Consider the following 20,394-nt stretch of genomic DNA (forward strand, 5'->3'; position numbering starts at 1 on the left):
AGCTGACCTCCCTCCCCGTTTTTATGAACTAGTCTTCTTCCTGCAAAACTCAAATACAGTACTTGGTATGGTCTCATAATAAATATAGTTGTTAATTATATATATATTTTATATATATATAATATGTATATATAGTTTATATTTCTGCTGTTAATTATTCACTGCTTTTTAAAATTTTTGCTTCTGATAACGTATTAAATTATAGCCATAACATATTTATACGTCTGCTAAAATGTAACATTAGTTGTTGGTTGTGATAAGCTTTTGTTTTGTTTTGTTCTGTTTTGTTTGACACAGGGTCTCGCTCTGTCACCCAGGCTGGAGTGCAGTGGTGCAGTCAAAGTTCACTGCAGCCTCCACCTCCAGGCTCAAGCTATCCTCCCACCTCAGCCTCCCAAGTAGCTGCACCACCACACTCGGCTAATTTTTATTATTTTTGTAGAGATGGAGTCTCCCTACGTTGCCCAGGCTGGTCTTGAACTCCTGGGCTGAAGCGATCTGCCTGCCTTGATCTCCCGAAGTGCTGGGATTACAGGCGTGAGCCACTGTGCTCAGCCAAGCTTTTGTTTAATTTTAGTTACTGAAGAAGCTTGTAACTCATTGAGATATTTATGAAGTGCTTTGTGTTTGTGTGTTTTTTTTTAGGACATGTCTCAGGAAGGCTATGGAACTAGAACTCAACCTCCTCTGGCCCCCGGAAAACCTAACCATGAAGACTTGAACTTAATACAACAAGAAAGACCATCAAGTTTACCAGTAAGACATTATTGTGCTGATTTGGAAATGTAATGAGTTAAAGACTTTTAGAAAGAGCTGTTGTTTTTGTTCTACTTTATATTATGACATGATTGAGAAGTTTCTAGATTTCAGGTATATTTTGTGGTCAATTTTTCAAGGTTTACCTTTTAGGAGCTCTGTAGTCCTGGATAAGTCTATTTCATGTGTATATATCTCTGTTGTGGAGTGTAGACATCAGTTGGAAGGTTTTATGCGGCTGGTCGATTTTGTGTGCGGGCGGTTATTGCTGTTGTATAGTTGAGCTTTCTTTAGGCTGTTGCTTTTTGGTAGCGATACAGAACAGAGGTGTCCTTAGAGGAGTCAAAACTTAAAAGAAATTTGCACTTTGCAAAGGATACAAATGATGAGATAAAATACCTGATAGTAATTTGAATTTCTTCTAGGACTTTCTATTTATGTAATGAGAAATCACCCAAAAGAAAGTAGTTTAAAATTTGAGGCCAGACGCGGTGGCTCACGCCTGTAATCCCAGCACTTTGGGAGGCCAAGGTGGGCGGATCACCTGAGATCGGGAGTTCGAGACCAGCCTGACCAACATGGAGAAACCCTGTCTCTACTAAAAGTACAAAATTAGCCAGGTGTGGTCGCACCTGCCTGTAATCCCAGCTACTCGGGAGGCTGAGGCAGGAGAATCGCTTGAACCCAGGAGGCAGAGGTTGTGGTGAGCCGAGATCGCACCATTGCACTCCAGCCTGGGCAACAAGAGTGAAACTTCATCTCAAAAAAAAAAGACAAAGGTGTTTATTTCCACCAGTAAATAGTATATGGTGATTGGGGTTTCTATTTATAAGAGTAGTGGCTATTATATGGGGTATCATGTTGATGCTCATAAATAGTTCATATCTACTTAATTTGCCTTTTTTTGTAGATAACCTGATTTAAAGGAAGTCTTCTTTATTAACTAAAAGAATAAATCTGCAAGAGGCTGAGGCAGGAGAATCGCTTGAACCCAGGAGGCAGAGGTTGCAGTGAGCCGAGATTGCACCACTGCACTCCAGTCTGGGCAACAGAGCGAGACTCCATCTCAAAAAAAAAAAAAAAAAAAAGAATAATTCTGTACAAATAAATATTTTTACATTTATTTGAAGAATTGTTGTCATTGCCTAGTTTCTATGGAGAAGGTTTGTTTTAAGAAGGGAATTCAGTATAGCCATGATTTTAATTGGAATTTCAACTATGTTTGCATTAACTTAGATTTATTATATTGCTTCTAAACATTTGAGAACAGACATTTGTAGTGAATGTTAAACATGACATTTGACATGCATACCATACCATATACATTTTAATGTATATGCAGATTTAGAGAAGGTAAGTGATGACCGCAGGATGTCTACTGTCTTTGAATCTGATGGATATATTTTTGAAACTCTAATTTTTATACCTTTTACTTTTATGTGAGAGAGGGTGAAATCTTACTGTGGTGTTCCCCCCCCCCCCCTTTAGTTGTGTTGATGTATTTATTGTCTAGGTATTTGGTTTTGAAGGAGGGAAATAGGTAATGGATTTTGTGTTGTATGCTGCTAAACTTTCTTTAGCAGATAGTTCACAGCTTAGTAAGCATGTATTGTGTACGTGTGTGAGAGAGAGAGAGAAGGAGAGAGATAGAGGCATGCATGCTGTTGATAAATACTACATTTGCCAAGTATTTGGAAATTAGCTTTTGTGGTTCTATGAAATTTAAATAGATGCATGGGAAGCAGGTAAACAGTGAATTCCACTTTTTTTTTTTTTTTTTAACAGTTTTTTAGTGGTTTTGGAGATGCTCGACCTTGTAGATTTGTCATTGGATGATGATTTTGTACTGTGACACAAGTTGGTAAATTTGTCGTAAATGGATGCAGATTTTCTGCATAGCTATAAGAATAGTTTGTGGTAAACTGCTTTCTCCATATCTACTCAGAAACTTCAGCATCACTCACTAGTACATGCCTTTTGCCATGGATCTGTGTTGGAATGAATGGTTGACATTCAGCTAACTCTACAGTGTTATTAGGGATGGCACTAAGTATTGTAGTTTCAGATATCTGACTGAAGAGTTTGCTCTGGGATAGGAGCTTTTAAGTTGATTGCTGGAAGAGTGCATGAAAGCATTTAGGAGATGAATGAATATAGTCATGAACTGTTTAAATGTTTTCTGAATTGTTCTATTTCTGTCTTGTTATGTATGTATAACAGCTATCTTCCTTAACCTTTATCTTGCCTACTTCCCAAAAGTGTTTAAAGTTGTCCATAATGTAAGTTTTTTTTTTAATGAAATACCCCAATTGGTATTTTCTTTCTGGTTTTGTAACTCACAGATAAATAAGATGCTGGTTGACTCAACAGTACTTCAAGCACATTTCAATAATCTATTTTTAGAGAGCAGAGTTTCCAGGTTTTATGTTAAGTATGTAGAAGATTCAGTCACTGAATAAAGGACAAACTGTAAGATAACCTGCTATACCTAAAACCCCCAGTCTGTTAGGATGAAATTTGGCTGTATTTAAATGAAATTTATTGCACCACTTTTTTTTTCCACGAGGGCTTTGCATGTGTAAAAACTTTCTATATGGGGCTTACAAATATTTTTATTTATGTGGATACTTATAATAAGTTGCACACAGCTAAGGTCATTGTGGTTTCAGGGAATGATTTGTTGATACTCTGTTATGGCTCTAATAGTCTGTATTTTACAATGTTACTTTTATTAGATACTGTAGTCCTCTAACTTGGCTGGGTTGATTCTGGAGAGCCCATGAAGCTGTATTTGTTATCACATCTGAATTTGCTGTTGGATCCTTTGTAGATTTACTCTTGTGCTATGGTTTTCCTTTTCAGGTGTCAGGGATATAAATTTTGTCTTTTCACCTACAGTCAATCTATGATAATTGAAACCTGTAGTTTTGTAATTTGGAATTAAGTATATTGTGTTATCTGTACCATTTACGAAATGCAGCATAGTGATTCTAATGTGTAATTATTCTATTCATTTTATGTAATGACGATGACAAGAATGCCTCTCAAGTAGTAATTTCTTAGTCTTTTTGCTTACAAAGATAGGTTTGTAATGTTTCTGCATGTGATATTTTCTACCTGTATCCTAAGTAGATTTTTCTTTAGCATGTTTGTTACAATGTAACAACTTTGCATTATAAGAAATCAAGGGATTTCCAATATCTTTATGCTACATCTATAATTTGATCCCTCAGCAAGTTGTCCTCACTGTTGTTTGAACTTGTTTTTCTGTATTTGCATGCCATTAAATTCTTGATGAACTTCAGTAGGCAATGCAGTTATGTTTTCCAACTAACTTAGACCTTCGCATCATCTGCAGAAAGCAAATGATTGATAAATTTATAACTTGTTCTCTTGTTGTCTTGGAGCCATGACCAGTCATATTTACTTTTTGCTTAGTGGGCTCAGACCTAAGCACTGAACAAATCCTCCTTAATATTGTCCACTTATTTCTATACCTCTTAGTCATACAGCATTTCCCTGTTTAGTTATATTAGTTTATACGTCCTTGGTATTACTGTTATTGATAAATCTTAACATTGAAGAGCTCTCTTTCTTAGACTATTATCACTTAAAATTTGAGCACATTTAGCTTTCACGACCTCTAATATTGGTATGAAATAAATCCAGCATTGAAGCTAAAGACACAGTGGAATGTCTAAAAGATGCTGTCAGTTACTTATTTTCTCGTTTCATAAACATTGGATATCCCTCAATTTATATTCCAAGATAGCCCTCAAATATGACTTAATACACTTTTTGTTGAGTGTTCTGTTAAATTTTCACCTCTTGTGGCATTTATTATTTATCCTTTTATTATAGTTATCTTGAACATTGTCTTCGCTCCCCTATTTGACTAGAAGCTTTTCATGGTATTTATTATGTCCTATTCAGTAAATATTTTCCTCAAAAATTTCTATAAAAATTATTTTAAAATAAATTAGTTCTTCATTTTCAGAATTTTCTTTTAATTGCTAAGGGATCTGTTAGGTGGCATTGAATGACTCTTGGGGCACCTGTGCTCTCTGTGCTGGTGCTGCTGAGTGATTAAATGAGTGGATGTCTGCATCGCCAGGCGGGTGTTATTCTTAAAATGATTCTATTTTACCAAGTGACATTTGGATTTGCTTTGGTAACCATAGCTTTAGGAAAAGAAGTGGACACTTCGGATAATTAAGCTAAAAATACCCTAAAAGCATTCTGTTCTTAGTAATACATCTTTTTTACTTATAAAAAATTAATTGACAGAAATGGTAATCATAAGTTCAGTAATTATATTACAGATGGATAGTTAATAAAATATTCATAAACATGTATAAAAGAAAGTAAACATGAAAAAGGAAAAAGTTTTATTTTCTTATAAAGCACGATATAAGCACTTTCTTATAGTGCTTTTCCCTCCAGGGATCTGAAAAGTTGTTAATATTCCTCAGTTTAAAAATAACTAATTTGTTTTATTCTTCAGAGAGGCATGCTGCTAGCTTTGTATTTCAGATAGGAGGTTCATTATTCTGTTTACCTAAGATATAGAATACAATCAATTTGGAATACAATCAGTTTGGCAGTCATATTCTAAGAGCGTTTGAAAATGGACTGCTTTGTTGGGACTTTGTGAAATAGTTCTATAAATATTGGCTGTTCTAGAAGGCTCATCAGGTCATTAAAAACCTCTTTGTGACCCTTTCTTCCTTAAATAGGAAATATCTAAAGACGTTGGCCTGAAAAGGGTTTGATCTTTCTGAGTTAAGTAAAAATCCCTAAATGTGTTGAATAGTGCTTATGGCACTTTTGTTGAGTTTGCAATTAGACGGAAATATTGGGCTTTAGATAAAACATATGTTTTTTGGTTCTTTGTGAAAGGAAGGAGGTAGTAAATGCTGGTCGTTCTTTGAAATAGAGGGTGTTAAACAGGATATTGGAAGCCTGAAAGAGAATGGTTGGAAAACTTTTATTACCAAGAATATTCTTTGGGCTTGGCTGTTAGCAGCAGAGCATGCAGTGTTCTGCCTTTAATTAAAGAAGAATACTCTGTTTGTGTTGGTTTTTGTTTCTTAATTTTTAATGACACTTATGTTGGTTAGTGGTAAAAGGTCATGTATTTTGGAAGCATATTTGAATATTGCTGACATTAATATGGATGTTCTAAGCATGTAGATTTGATAATACTGTGAATGATTGGAAACTACCGGGAAAAGCTTTTTAACTGGGTTCAGCTTTTTGCTAGTTCTTAGTCCAACCCAGCTAGAAATGTAAATTGCTAAGACCATCTGAACCTGTGAGTTGGCAGGTTTTGGCAAAAGTTAAAGTCTACCAGGTAAGAATGAGATGTATGGCTATTGAATGAAGTATTTTGAAACCTTTTTATTTGAGGTTGATTTAAATGGTTAAGAGTGGAGCTGTCTTCCGTTGATTGATCCTTCTCAAATCATTATGAACATTAAAAAAATTACAAGTTAATGAAGGAAAACCCATATCTGTCATCAGGCTTATCTCAGTGTTCAGGAATGGATGATGCCTGTGTGCTGCTGAAGACTTAAGCTGTTTATTATCAGTATTCTCAGCATGTTATTAGGCTATGTTGAGTTTTAGAGTTTCAGAAAAATACTTTATAAAATGGAAGCCTCCTGTGCCACGGAGGAAGAGGAGGTTCTCTGAAGGATGGTGCCCTGTCCCCCAGAACATCGACAGGCGTACCTTATCATTTGCATAGTTTCAAAACCAAAGGTACAGACACATTTTGATGTCTTGGAGAAGTTTTAAAGGGAACATGCAATACTTCAGCTTCTTAGGATTCATCAAGTTCTTGAACATAATTTTAATCACTGGTCTGTTCTATCTGGAGATACCAGTTATTTTTGGATTAAGATTAAGAGCATTTCAGGACCTTGCTGGAAAACATGAATTTAGAAAATATGATAGTGACTCTGACAGATGTTTATTTTCCAAAATGGATTATTTCTTTAGGATGTGATATCCTGTCATTTTATTCCCTAGGATATTTTCATGATATTGATAGTCATTTTGAAAATAGAGGATAATGCTTGAACTTGAACAAGGTAGGAAGCAGGAATGTATTTCTCTCTCCTTCTTTCAAAACAATCTTCCATTTAAATATTTGTTCTGTAAATGAAAATTCAATAAAACCTCAACAGTTTGGAATTCTTCCAGGAAAAAACAGGCTAAATATAATGGAAAGTCTGAATAAATTAATATTGAGAAAGAACTATAGTTTGCTTTTAAATAATTCAGATGTTTGTGTGCAAAGTGTTTCTAAGTTGACATACTCAGTTCCCGTTAAAATAAAATTCTGAATTCGTCATAGCTGAGATATTTGCTTAGTGGTAATGCATTAATTTTAAGAATTTGTTTAATTTTTAAAAATACATTTCAACTAAGCATGCCCCTGCAAACTTTTTCATATAGTATTCTGAAGATTTCCATTTAAAATATGGGGGAAATGAATTTCAACCCATTTTATAGGAGTGTCAATTAGTTCCTAAAAAATTAATGAAGGAGTATGAAGGAGTACTATAAAAAAATAGACACTAGACAAAATTGGAGATTAAGAGAGGCTGAAACATAACTGATTTGCAGGATATTGGTTTTGATAATAGAAGGATAAGGATGATCTATAGTTGATAAATGAGGCTCATTAAGTAAGGGATGATAAATGCAGATATTCCTGGCTAACAGAAAAGTCAGCATACAAATTTTGCTATAACAAATGAGGGATGGGCAGGCTTTGACCAGCTTGCAGCTCTTCCAATGACCTCTGTGAGGCCACGGAGCTCTTCTGTGGTCTGGATGCCTGGGCCACAGAGGCAGCGTGGACCCCATGGGCCTCAGGCCAGCAGAAGGGGGAGCCAGAGTGGGTCTCAGGGAGTCTAGAGCCACCTAGAGCAGAGCATACAAGGAGCTCCACAATAGTGCAGAGGCCAGGGCAGGACTGCAGCTCCTGCAAGTGTAAGTTTTTATTTTTTATGCTAAAAAGAAAAAAAAAAAAAACCACATGACTCTAATGTTCTGAGGTCCCTCTTCTCACCCTAGCCTGCACTTCTGGTTTTGGCATGGCAGTGCCTGCCATGTTGGGCTAGATGCCACCATCTTCGCCCACCCATCCTCCTCTTCCTGCTGCTTCTCCTGGGCGTTGGGATCTGCTGCCTCCAGCTCCTGCAGGCAGTGGCTGGTGTGAGGCGTTGAATGCATTCTACTTTATATTATCCAAGTTAGGTGGGAAATAGCTTTTAATTTACAGATTTTCACTTCGCAGGTAACTCTGAAGGCACACATCTGTTTTATATGACAAGGGATATATAACCAGCAGGAGCTCGTAGTAGCATTTGTAGACTGGTTATTTGCTTTTATGTTTCTTTGGGACCGGAAGTAACAATTTTTAATGTTAACTGTCAGTTTAGGGGAGGAAATAAATACATGTAGAGAAGGTTCTACCTGAGCCAAAATTTCCTATTCTTCCCTCACAATGTAGGATTTTAGAGGTGTCTCTCTTTTTTTCTCATCTTTTTCTTTTGCCGTCTCTAAATTGTTGTAAAATAACTGAATGGTCTTGTTTTCCTTTGTTTGGGTCAAGAAATTTTAGCTGAAAATTGTTACTGTGTGAAAGAAGATTATTGACTCAACAAGCCTTCAATTTTCCGTGAATAACACTCCCACCCCCTAGCTTCAGGAACATGCCGTGCGTGCATTCTATTTTAAAATACAGACTGTAATTTAAAACAGGCATTTTGATGCCCCACTGAACTTTGTTTAAGCCTGGAATAAAAGAGGAGAAAAAAAGCTGTAAGCCACAAAAAAGTGACTAAGCTTTCTCAACTACTGTTCTTCATAATGCATTCTTTAAAAAAAAAAAAAAAAGCCTGTTGGTACGATTGTCTCTTTCCACAGGACCGAAATTGTACCCAATTTTAGACCATGGTGTGCACATCTTTCTACTTGGTTCATGATTGAGATACCATTTACATTTTTCAGTGCACAGGTTTGTATTTGTTTCTGTCTGTGTGCATGCGTCTGTGAGTGTGGTACGTGTTCATTGCATGTGAGAATATTCTAAAATGACATATATCATTTTTAGCATTCACTTACTAATAGCTAATTTTTTAGAGTTCTCGATTTAACCTGATTATTAGACTGAAATGAAATAAATATTTAACTACAATTTTATTTACCATCGGGTCATTGTAAAAATTGTGATTTGAAAGTAGTTTATATTACTTGCCTTTTTTCCTCCTCACAAAAATGAAAATAAGCAACTTATAATGACTTGTATGGAAGAAACAATGGCTTTACTGTTTTTATAAAATAATATGTTTTGGCTGGGAGACGTATTCTAATCGCCACGCTGAATGCCAACAGGGCAGACTCTCAGCTAAGGTTCTGGCCTTGAGCAATACATGTCATTTCTCAGTGCTTCTGTTTCTTTGAAAAATGAGTAAGTTAGATTTAGGAAACTCTAGCACTTTCTAGCTCCAAAATTTTACATTAAAAGCCATCTTTGTTAGTGTATGAGAAAAAGCACTAATAAAAACGGACTCTTTGCATTTGGGAAAAAGTCAGTGGAGTGAGTGAAGTGCAGGTACATTGAAATCTTCAGAAACGGCTCCTGTGTGCTGCTTGGTGGCCTCTCTTCCATTCTCCGGTGCCATTTGCTTTTGTAGCAGGGACACTTGAACTTATTGAGGGATTTGGGGTTGCCTTACTGAGTATATAGTCTTACTCTGCAGGCCATTGGAGAGCTGCAGACCTTCCTGTGGTCTCCCTCTTCTTGTTCATCCTAGAGATTCCAGAGGTCCTCCTTCCTCTCCTGTACGATCAGTTTGGGAGCCGTGATGTCATTGCATATAGGAAAGTCTAGGGAAAAGGAAAAAACTTCATGGGAAAAGAAAGGGGGAGGTAGAACAACCAACCAGCCAACCAAATAAATGAAAAAGCTGCAGGACGCCGAAATCTTTGTAATGCAAAGGCTAATGCCAACCGGATGGTTTTCTGAACCAAGTTGATCATGTGGCAGTTGCTTTTCATTTCTTGGTGGGGGAAGGAGGGCCCTAAGGGTATGTATCTGAGGCCTCCATTCACCTCCAAACCTCAGGTTTACATTTGTTATACTAAAAAGTCATTCATAAACACACTATGCTTTTTAAACCGAGATTGAAATGAATGGAAGTAGTAGCAACCCAGAGACATGAAAAATCACTGTTCGTCTTTAATGCAACCCAAGCCGTTTTCCTGGAGAATGCCTCCTGCATCCCCTGCAACCTTTTTCTTCTTCTTCTTCTTCTTCTTCTTCTATTTTGAGACAGAGTCTCGTTGTGTCGCCCAGGCCGGAGTGTAGTGGCTCTATCTCGGCTCACTGCAACCTTCGCCTCCCAGGTTCTTGCCATTCTCCTGCCTCAGCCTCCCGAGTAGCTGGGACTACAGGCGCTTGCCACCAAGCCCGGCTAATTTTTTGATATTTTTTTTTTAATAGAGACGGGGTTTCACCATGTTAGCCAGGATGGTCTTGATCTCCTGACTTTGTGATCCACCCACCTCTGCCACCCAAAGTACTGGGATTACCAGTGTGAGCCACCGTGCCCGGCTTTTTTTTTTTTTTTTTTGAGTGTTTAGAGCTCATTGGTTTTGATCTGGGTAGAGTGGTGTGTTACAGTTCTCATTTTTACTTGTTTTCTCACTGCTCTTTCTGTCAGAGCACAAAATGGTATGCACTGAGGCAGTAGCAGAAGCCATATCCGCTCCTCAGGCAGATGTCCTCTCTAAAGCAGGCCACAGTGAGCCTGGGGACCACCGAGTGTGCTGCGGCCTCCCGGCACCTGTGCCTGCAGATTCTTTCCTGTTTTTAGAATTTCTTGACTTGCGTAGGTAGGGATCTCCCTGAGTCTTTCTTTTCCTCATGGGCATGGGTGGTCGAGCTGTGCAGTGAGTCAGTCCACACCTGGGGAAAATGTGTAGTTGGTCTTTTGTAATTATGCTGTACCTGGAAAAAGTTTGGCTTTAGAATGATAATATGACACTTCGTTCATTGGACACCATTTTTAAAAGTCTGGTTGTATATAAATGAAAATATTGTCTGGGCACGGTGGCCCAGCACTTTGGAAGGCCGTGGATGGGCAGATTTCTTGAGCCTAGGAGCTTGAGACCAGCCTGGCCAACATGGTGAAACCCCATCTTCACTAAAAATACAAAAATTACCTGGGTGTGGTAGGGCATGCCTGTGGTCCGAACTACTTTGTGAGGCCAGTGTGGGAGGATGGCTTGAGCCTGCGAGATTGAGGCTGCAGTGAGAGTGATCAGGTCGCTGTACTCCAGCCTGGGCAACAGAGCAAGACCCTGTCTCAACAATGACAAAGGTGAAAATATTAGTTAATGGACTCTAGAAACTGCTAGTAAAAGAAGAATAATGGGCCAGGCGTGGTGGCTCATGCCTGTAATCCCAGCACTTCAGGAGGCCAAGGCAGGCAGATCACTTGAGGTCAGGAGTTCGAGACCAGCCTGGCCAACATGGTGAAACCTCGTCTCTACTAAAAATACAAAAAAAAAAAAAAAAAAAAAAAGTTAACCGGGCGTGGTGGTGCGCGCCTGTAATCCCAGCTGCTCGGGAGGCTGAGGCAGGAGAATTGCTTGGACCTGGGAGGTGGAGGTTGCCATGAGCCGAGATTGTGCCATTGCACTCCAGTCTGGGCGACAGAGTGAGACTCCGTCTCAAAAAATAAAAAAAAAATAAATAAATAAATACGCCCATTAGTGAGTGTCCAAGATACAGGTGTGTGAATTTTAAAGACGGGACTTCCTGACATCTATTTGCCTGCCTAAAGCCCCCACTCCATTCTTCTATAGTATTTTGAAAGTCTAGAGCTTTCAGGTTATTAAGCGCATTGTAACGCCCTTTTAACATAGGCAAAACTTCATTTTCGAAATGCTATCATAACCCTGGAGCAGGGACACAACTTGAGAGTGTTAGCTCAGCGATGCTGTGAAATTGTGGTGGCAGTGGGAGTGCAGAGGAAGAAAATTGTTGGAATAGAGGGAGGGAGGGAGGGAAGGAGGATAGATGCTTTTGAGGTTTTTAATCTGTGTGACCAGGATGTGTTGGTGGCGTTGCTGACACACACACGGAAACGGTGGTGGGAAGAGAAAGGAATGCCCAGAGATTTTTATGAGAGTAAAGCAAGTCCTGAATAACTTTGCTCAAATCCTGTAACATCTAAAAGGAAGCAACTCACTCATCTTTGCTACTAAAGCCTTATTTCTTACATAGTTCTTTATAGGAGAAGTAAAACGTTGTCATAAATTAGAATTGATGTTGAAAAATTGATGGCATTGGCTATTTAAATTTCATTTAAATTTTTGGAGATGATTTGAAGGGTATTGTAGCAGACTGTGTATAAACAACTCCACACATCATCCCAGAGTGTCTCTAACTGTAACTGGGACTAGGGCAAGAGCACAGTCCCAAGATAAAAACTGAAACTCTGTAGTTCAGTTGGGACTCAGGCTAGTCTTATTTTCTTTGCTTTTAGGATAGTGCAGTAAATTTCTATCCAAATAGGTTCCTTTCCTTGGGTAAAGACAAGTCACTTTGTATTACTTTGTTTGATATACTTTTGAATGATTTGGGCTACGTTCTTACTTTAGTTCATTTTGGAGGAATATTTCTTGGCTTAATTTGTCTCATTATTAATTCCTCCTCCTCTGAAACTTTTTGGGGGTATAGGTGTGTATGGCATAGTCTACAAATTCAATGCCTTTACTTGTTTTTTTCTCTTTTGCAGATGTAGGACATGTGAGTATGGGGCGATGGTGCGGGGAACCTTGCTTTCACACGCTGTTTTGAAAGATATCCCCTTTTATTTTGTAGAAATGGGTTACCACTTTGAGCACCAGGAGTTTCTTATACATTTGGATCCTAGCAGAGGAAATGGGACTTTAGAAATATTACTCTGAACTCTGAAGGGCTAATTTAAAAAAAAAAAAAAAAATCAAGCCCCTCCCCCTCTTTTTTCTTCATTTTTAAAAAGCCCTGTCATTTTACTCCAGGAAATGACAAAGAAAAGAGCAAAGGTTTTGCTTTAGGGATGAAGGGAAAAACTTTTGGCTTAATTTGTTTAAAAAATTCTTTTTGTATAAGCTAAAGATGAAACATATTGCAGTTGCCAAGGGCAATTAATGAAACAAGAAAAATTAAAATTAATGATTTCTTAACATGCATGTATTTTTATATATTTAATTTGATTTGGATTATTTTTGAGCTGTAATTTCCATCTATAAAAATAGAGACTCCAAAATGACAGGACAGCTGAACAGCGGTGGAATAGTGGTCTATCTGGAGCTTGTTCCAGTCATGACAGCAGCTCCTTCAGGCACCTGCTCCTGAGCGTGGTGCCACCATGGCGTCCTGTGAGCTTTTTCAAAGCTAAAACAGTCTCTCCTTTTAAATAAAAAAAACTATTTTGCCAATTTTGATTAAAGTTAGGGGTATTCTTGAATAAATACAAAGGTGGTCAAATTTCCCCAAATGTGTTTGCTTTTCATAGTTGCTGCATTTATTTATTTCTATTTAATATGTTTTTGAGACAGAGTCTTGCTCTGTCACCTACGCTGGAGTGCAAGGGCATGATCATAGCCTTGAACACCTGGGCTCAGCCTCCCACCTCAGCCTCTCGAGTAGCTGGAACTATAGGCATGTGCCACCATGCCTGGCTAATTTTTAAATTTCTTGTAGAGATGGGGGGGCAGCGGGTGGAGGGGGGGTGGAGAGTGTCTCACTCTGTTGCCAGGCTGATGTTGAACTCCTGGCATCATGTGATCCTCCCGCTTCTGCCGCCCACCCAAGTGCTGGAATTGCAGATGTGAGCCACAGTGCCCAGCCCCATAGTCGCTGCATTTATGCCTTTCTTTAGCCAGCATGCCTAAATGTTGACATCCTCAATTAAGATGCAGTATCTTGTCTTTTCCACATCTCAATGATGCAGAAAAATTCAGTTATGTTTAGTAATCATTAATTGTGTCTAATGTCTAAGATTTTGTATTAGATGTAAAGAAAAATAAATAAAAAATCAAATTATTTCACTAGCTTATTAATGTTTGTTCTTTCCCATAACACATTCAGGAATAAGAAAAGAAATCCTCAACAGAAAATATCCACTTTTGGGATGCTGATTACTGAAAATACTTTAACATCTTTTTTCATTTTATCTTCAGAGAACCACGTACCTATAGTTGCAGAATTCATACTTTCAGCACATATAATTTCACAGAAGTGTTTTGCCATCTTGTGGAAGTCTTGACTATTTGAAAGTTTAAGAGCAGCAATGGCTATGACACAACTGTGGTCAGAGCTTTTTATACAAGACATTCAGGTGGCATTGAGTCATGTCTTATCAGTGCTGGTGATTTCAGAGGAAGAGAACACTGCCTTCCAAGTCTCCCAACCCTTTTGTGAACACCTGGTGTAGAAGAGTAATGTTTATGCTAGCTTTCTTGAGTGGCTTCATCCTCATGAAGCCACTTTTATTATTTTTACTACTTTTTTTGCTGACTTAATTGGCATTTTCTATGTTTTACAGGGATAAAAACATCTTTGATATAATTCTGGCCTGTTTTAGGGGTATCAGATATATATAAGTATATCTAAATATGCACGTTGTTGTTTGACAAAGAACATTTCACAGCTAATTGAGCTTTTCAGCCAGGATACTCCACCTAGAGTACTTTGCACATACAGGAGATCTAAGGTGCATAAACCACTTGGGCAGTGCCTGCCACATTCACAAGTGTCCATTGAATGTCAATTTCTTGCCCTTTCTTTGCCCTCCTCCTTTTGTGAAATGGTATTTGGCTTCCAGGGCCTGTTAGGGCTGCCGGTGCACCACACTTCCCTGAGATTCAGCATTCCTTTCCTATGAGCAAGGAACTGGAACAGGCAGCTGACTCTTGTCTAAATCAGATCCCCGGCACTCCTAGCCTGTGACTTCATTGCTGAACCCCGATACTGCAGTCCTCTTTGGATGCAGAGAATGTTGGTGTAAATGCCACTGAGGTTCTTCTGCATCCATTTTATTTCATGTTCCTCAGTTTTATGTTTTTTATATTTTATCAGTTTTACCCTGCACAGAAGAACATAAAGAAGAGAAAACTACATTAATAAACCTTGTGTTTTTAAGAATTTCCCCAGTATTATGCTGCCATTTTTGGTTTGTTGAGCTACCAAAAACTAAACTATGGGGATGAGTGAAGATGAAGGGCTGAAATCCTCTAGGTTTTAATACATTTTAATTAATTATTCCTAACAAGTGAATTATTTCTAACGCATTAGGAATAATTACAGGTGTATAGTTTGGACAATTAAAATATGTTGATGATTCGGAAATGTGATGTTAGTGACTAGCGTTAGACTGATCTGCACCCCAGCTTTATCTTCAGAGTCAGATGGTAGCATAGTGGCTGCAGTGATTGGAGTTCACCCTCCATCGCTCATTTCAGCTCATGGTATTACTAGTGAGTAGCAAGATCACCTAAAAGAAGGCAAAAGCAAAGGCATAGGTACAGATCTACTTGGTTTGCAGCAAATCTGCTTTAGGCAAACTCCTTAGATTGCTCGAAGAGTTTTCAGAGTTTTGGTACAAACACCATATAACCGTAATAGGAGCAACCAGCCGTGAAGGATAACACAGGTCTTTAGTGGAAGACCAAAGATGGCGAATCAGGTAGTATCACTAAATACACTTTTAAGTCAAATACTTAATGTTGAATCTTTATTTAAAATATTATATAGGTTTGTGTATATATATGGGGGAATAAGAGAAGGGGACATGCCTAAATAATTACGTTAATATAAGAAATATACCTTTTTCAATTCTGCCTTTTTCCATTGCAGTTGATTAGATGACATTAAATGAATATGTTGTTGTGAGCCAGGTGGTATTTTGCAGGGGGTAACAACCTGAAAGTTGTCCTGGTTTTTTAGCACTGCTCTTTCCGAGTCTTATTTATTGAAGTTTAAACTATTCATAAGATCCAGTGGTAACTGATGGAAAGGTAACTGGGGAAGTTATGGAGGAAATGACTATGACTTTACTGTTGCAAATAGATTAATGCAGTTTACTTTTCCCCAACATTTTTATTGACTGTCCTGTCATATCCCTTCTTAAATCATACCTACTATTACCAGCTTTACCTTTGAATTTACCTACAAACCTAAGTTCTCATTAAAACAATAAAAATATATGAAGTATAATATAATTGATGCAATTTTAGCCTCCCTAATGAATTTTTTAAATACTCTGGTATTTTAATATAAAGTATGACCCAGATACTCTATAACTTAATGATCAAAATTTAAGAATTAATTTCTTTATAAAAGTGTTTAAAAATAGCTTGGATGAGGTATTCTTTCAACATGTATCCCTGAAAATTATAAATAAATGGTTATTTTTAAATATACCAGTGGCCACTTTTAACTGAAAGAGTCCTGGTGTGACAGAATGTTTCATATCCTATGATGTTTTTATATAAAATTTATAACCCTTGTGCTTCCAGAAAGGATTTGAGCTGACTTACAGTAAAACGTTTGTATAAACAAAGACTGCTCCAAGCAGATTACAAATTCTAAAAAAAGTTTGAAAAAGAGAGAAGCAAACAAACCATGATAATGCAGTTACTGATGAATAATGATTAAATTTAAGGCTGCATTCCTGACTACCAAAGTAAAGGGGAAAAATTGGGATTACCTAATTATTACAGTAAAACACTTTATTTATTTTCTTCTTCTTTTTTTTTGAAATGGAGTCTTGCTCTGTCGCCCAGGCTGGAGTGCAGTGGTGCCATCTCGGCTCACTGCAAGCTCCACCTCCCGGGTTCACGCCATTCTCCTGCCTCAGCCTCCTGAGTAGCTGGGACTACAGGCGTCCGCCACCACACCAGGCTAATTTTTTGTATTTTTAGTAGAGACGGGGTTTCACTGTGTTAGCCAGGATGGTCTCAATCTCCTGACCTCATGATCCACCCACCTCAGCCTCCCAAAGTGCTGGGATTACAGGCGTGAGCCACCGCGCCTGGCCAACACTTCATTTCTTAAGAAAGGGATATTATTTTTCTTTTATTATATTGTAAAAGGAAATACTTTATAAAGGAATATATACTCTTTTGAAAATAGTGAATAATGAGGCCAAAATATGAATTTTTAATATAGTGCTAAAAAAGTGGTTTCATGTTTGGGAAAATTATCAAAGGCCTAAATTAGGTGTCATGCCCTTTTGCTGTAACTTGCTTAACTACCTTGTTACTCTGTCCAAAGAAGTAGCTTATTGAACCCATTTTTATTTCACAATAATTTTTAAAAATAATTATTTTATAAGCATAAAACATGTACCAGGGTGGAAACCCATTTAGTCAGGAAAGAGTTGAATTGTGAAGAGAGTGTTTTTTTATACATGTGTTTTTCTTTGTTTTGAGGGATAGGTGTGTGAGTGACATTTGTAATTTAGCTTGTTTTTCTGGGGAGAAGATTGCTGATCCTTGGGTTTAAAGATGAGGGCTCAAGATTAATTGATGAGACTAGTGGTGGTCTAAATTTTACAGAACAAACATGCCACTAATAGATTAATAGTTATGATGATAACAGTTTATATCTGTGAGTGAATTGATGTGCTTTATTTTTCTTGAACTTATTGACTTGAATACATTATAAAATTGGAGCTGTGCTCCTAAGGAGTAACATGGAACTCCATCGTGGGTCCACCTCCAGCAAAAGGCTAGCGGGGGTGGTGGGGGCACTGAGGCTGTCTTGATTTCCCATCCTGCCCCCCATGGTTGGTCGTGGGAAGAAGTTTGGGTTGCCGTGGCTCCTGTGCACTTTGGTTGCTGAGAGTGGTTGTGGGCAGCAGGCCGGTGAGCAGTGGGGGCAGGGATCTTGACACCAGCCCTTGTTGGACTCCACACCCTTCTGGCCATTCATCCACCTGTGGGAGTGGGGAGCAGGGTCTGTTGAAAGAGGCAGCCGTGTCATGCTCCTGTTAGTAAGGGAACTAGACGTTTTTGAGCCCAAAACCATACAAGAGAATTCAACAGAAAGAGAATTTAATGTATAGATTTATTCTTGTAAAACAATAATATTGTAGTAAACTTACATCTGTGTGTTTGTTGGCCAGGCTAGTCATTTATGACTTTCTTTGAGTAAGCGAAAATCCTTGGAGTCTGGCAATTCTTCCTTGTAGGGAATCTTCAAGAAGACTTTAGCTCCAACATTATTCTTTTGTATTTCATTACTTCTGGGAAAATTACTAGCTGGGCATTTTGTGGCATTCTCAACCTCAACTCTAGGGCTAGTGCTTTTAAAATCTGGTCAACTGCGTAATTGTGAAACAGTACTGTGTCAGCTTTATGCACTTATTATTATTTTTTTAAGACACAAAAACTTATAAATTGGCAAATTGTTTTTCAGTGTTTTCCCCTTCACAGGGCTTTAAAAATATCTTGAGTATGTTGGGGTTAGAGTGGGTGGTTGGAAAGCAAAGCTCCAAGTGCTAGAACGGACGGCTGCCCTCTGCAGCTTCAACACAGGGATCCACTCAGCCCCCTTAGCTGACTACTGGTGCTTAAAACGGTTTTTGACAAACGCCAGAGTTTCACAAATATAGAAGTAGCAGTTATAGAGGTGGTTTTGCAAGTCCCTTGGAACATTCATGCAGGTCTGCAGTCACTCTTAATTTGAATGAGAAAGAGGATGGTAGAAACTATTTTTATTTTCTCCTGGGAGCAAGAGAAAAGGAAGGCTAGAACTCTGTACTGTGTAATTTTAAAAAAAGAAAAAAATCGGACTCCATTGAGATTCTTTCATGTTTACTTTTTGTTTTACTCTCGCTGTCTCCTAGTGTGTTTGACTAATGTAAGTCTTCCCCCAGGAATATGAGAATATGTGGTACAGTCCGCCTCATAACCTTCCTGGATATTTTTATAATTTATCATCAGCTGACACTGCTTGGGTAGAATATTCTTACCACTCCCTCTGGCTGCTGGAAGTCTGAAATTACATCTTTGTCTTTGAAGTCAGGCATACTGTTAGCGTTGCTATGGTGACAGGGTGGGTAATGGCCTCCGCAGACAGGAGATTGGTATTTAGCGTTTAAACACTGCTGTACACAAGGCCTTGATTTTTAGAGTGGTTACTGAACTATCCCCTTTTAGTAAATGTTTAAAAATTACATTTTTACATGGTCTTACTAGATTAATAGTCATGGTTTATTTCATTTTAACTGCAAGGATAAAAGCATTATTCCATTAAATGGGCAGCTTTTTTTTTTTCCTCTTTTGGTTTATGCATTATTAACACAGGCTTTCCTGTTTTGCTTGTAACATTTTATAGGCTTTTTCAAACATGCAGTCAGATTTGCTCTGTTGCTCCTTTATTTTTTGGACTTAACCCATTATCTGCTTGATCTTGGACAATTTCAGAGGAGACAAAGTTCTAAGGAACTAAGCTTTTAAAATATTAAAAACGAAGTTTTTTTTTTTTTTAAACTGTATATGTGATAATGTTGATCAAGATGTCTCTTTGGTTTCAAGTTTCTAGTTAGCCCCTTTCCTGAACTATACCCTCACATGAGATAGTAAAGGAAGGACAGTTTATGGTTCTGGAGAACTGTTGGACATTTTGAAAATGTTTTAGTTGATGTAACTTTTGAAGCAATATGCTCTGACATAGTCAGCCTGTATGGAATGAGGCTGTTTGCACACACATACATATGTTTTTTTTTGATTTGTGATTATTTTGTCTTTAGAATAAAGATGAATCTTAATAGTTTGTATAGTATATACAGGTCCCTGTCTACCTGATACATAAACTGCTACTAAAACATCATTTTTAATGTCGTGTGATACGGAATTTATTACTTTATGAGGTATTTTATTTGTGGTAATTTAAATTGTTTAGGAAGTTTTTCCTTATATTAGCTTGAACTGTTTGTTTGTTTGTTTAAATCCCGGTTCTACTTCTGCCTTCTTAAACCACACAAGGTAAATCTAAATCCTTCTTCTGTATGACGGCTGTTCACATATTTGAAGATAGTTTTCATTTACTAGGATTTCCTCTGGGCTATTAATAGTTACTTTAGCTATTTCCCCCACTATGTGGTCTCAAGTTCCCCCTGCACCCTATTCTTAATTCCTTAATGAGCTTCATTTTTGTATAAGCACCTCTAAATGTGATATCCACAACCAAAGGGCAGGCTCCAAAGGCATGGCTGGTGGAGGCCACCTGGCCCGCTTTGTGTTGGACTGTCACGCTGCCGTGTATCAGAGGCATCAGGGTCTGCAGGGCTTTGCGGCAGCTGCAGCCCACTCTTGCCACTGTGATGGGAGCTGCTCTGAAGGATACGTCTCATTCATCCTGCACCTGAGCTCAAGTGCTCATCGACCTTTCCTGGCTGCTGTTGGACTGGGTCGGGGCTGTTGTTCAAGCTTGCTAATGTGTGTTAGGATCCTGAATCTGGCATCTGTTGTATTTAGCATAATTCCTACCTTTGTGTCCCCTCTAAATTTATATCTCATGATAGCTCTTAATATAGAAAGTTAAATAGGCTAAATCCAGAG

General features: G+C 38.1%; 1 protein-coding gene across 10 annotated transcripts in view; it reads left to right on the forward strand.

The window, feature by feature from the left end:
• Nucleotides 1-20,394, forward strand: part of ARID1B (AT-rich interaction domain 1B) — a 433,110-nt gene that overhangs the window by 157,615 nt on the left and 255,101 nt on the right. For all 10 annotated transcript variants that reach the window (XM_024248190.3, XM_024248192.3, XM_054558365.2 and 7 more), the window contains exon 4: nt 646-756. In XM_024248190.3, coding sequence (XP_024103958.3) covers nt 646-756 — 111 coding nt within the window. The remainder of the gene's footprint in view (nt 1-645; nt 757-20,394) is intronic.

The sequence above is a fragment of the Pongo abelii genome, chromosome 5 (genome assembly GCF_028885655.2).
Source record: "Pongo abelii isolate AG06213 chromosome 5, NHGRI_mPonAbe1-v2.0_pri, whole genome shotgun sequence".
Taxonomy (NCBI): Eukaryota; Metazoa; Chordata; class Mammalia; order Primates; family Hominidae; genus Pongo; species Pongo abelii.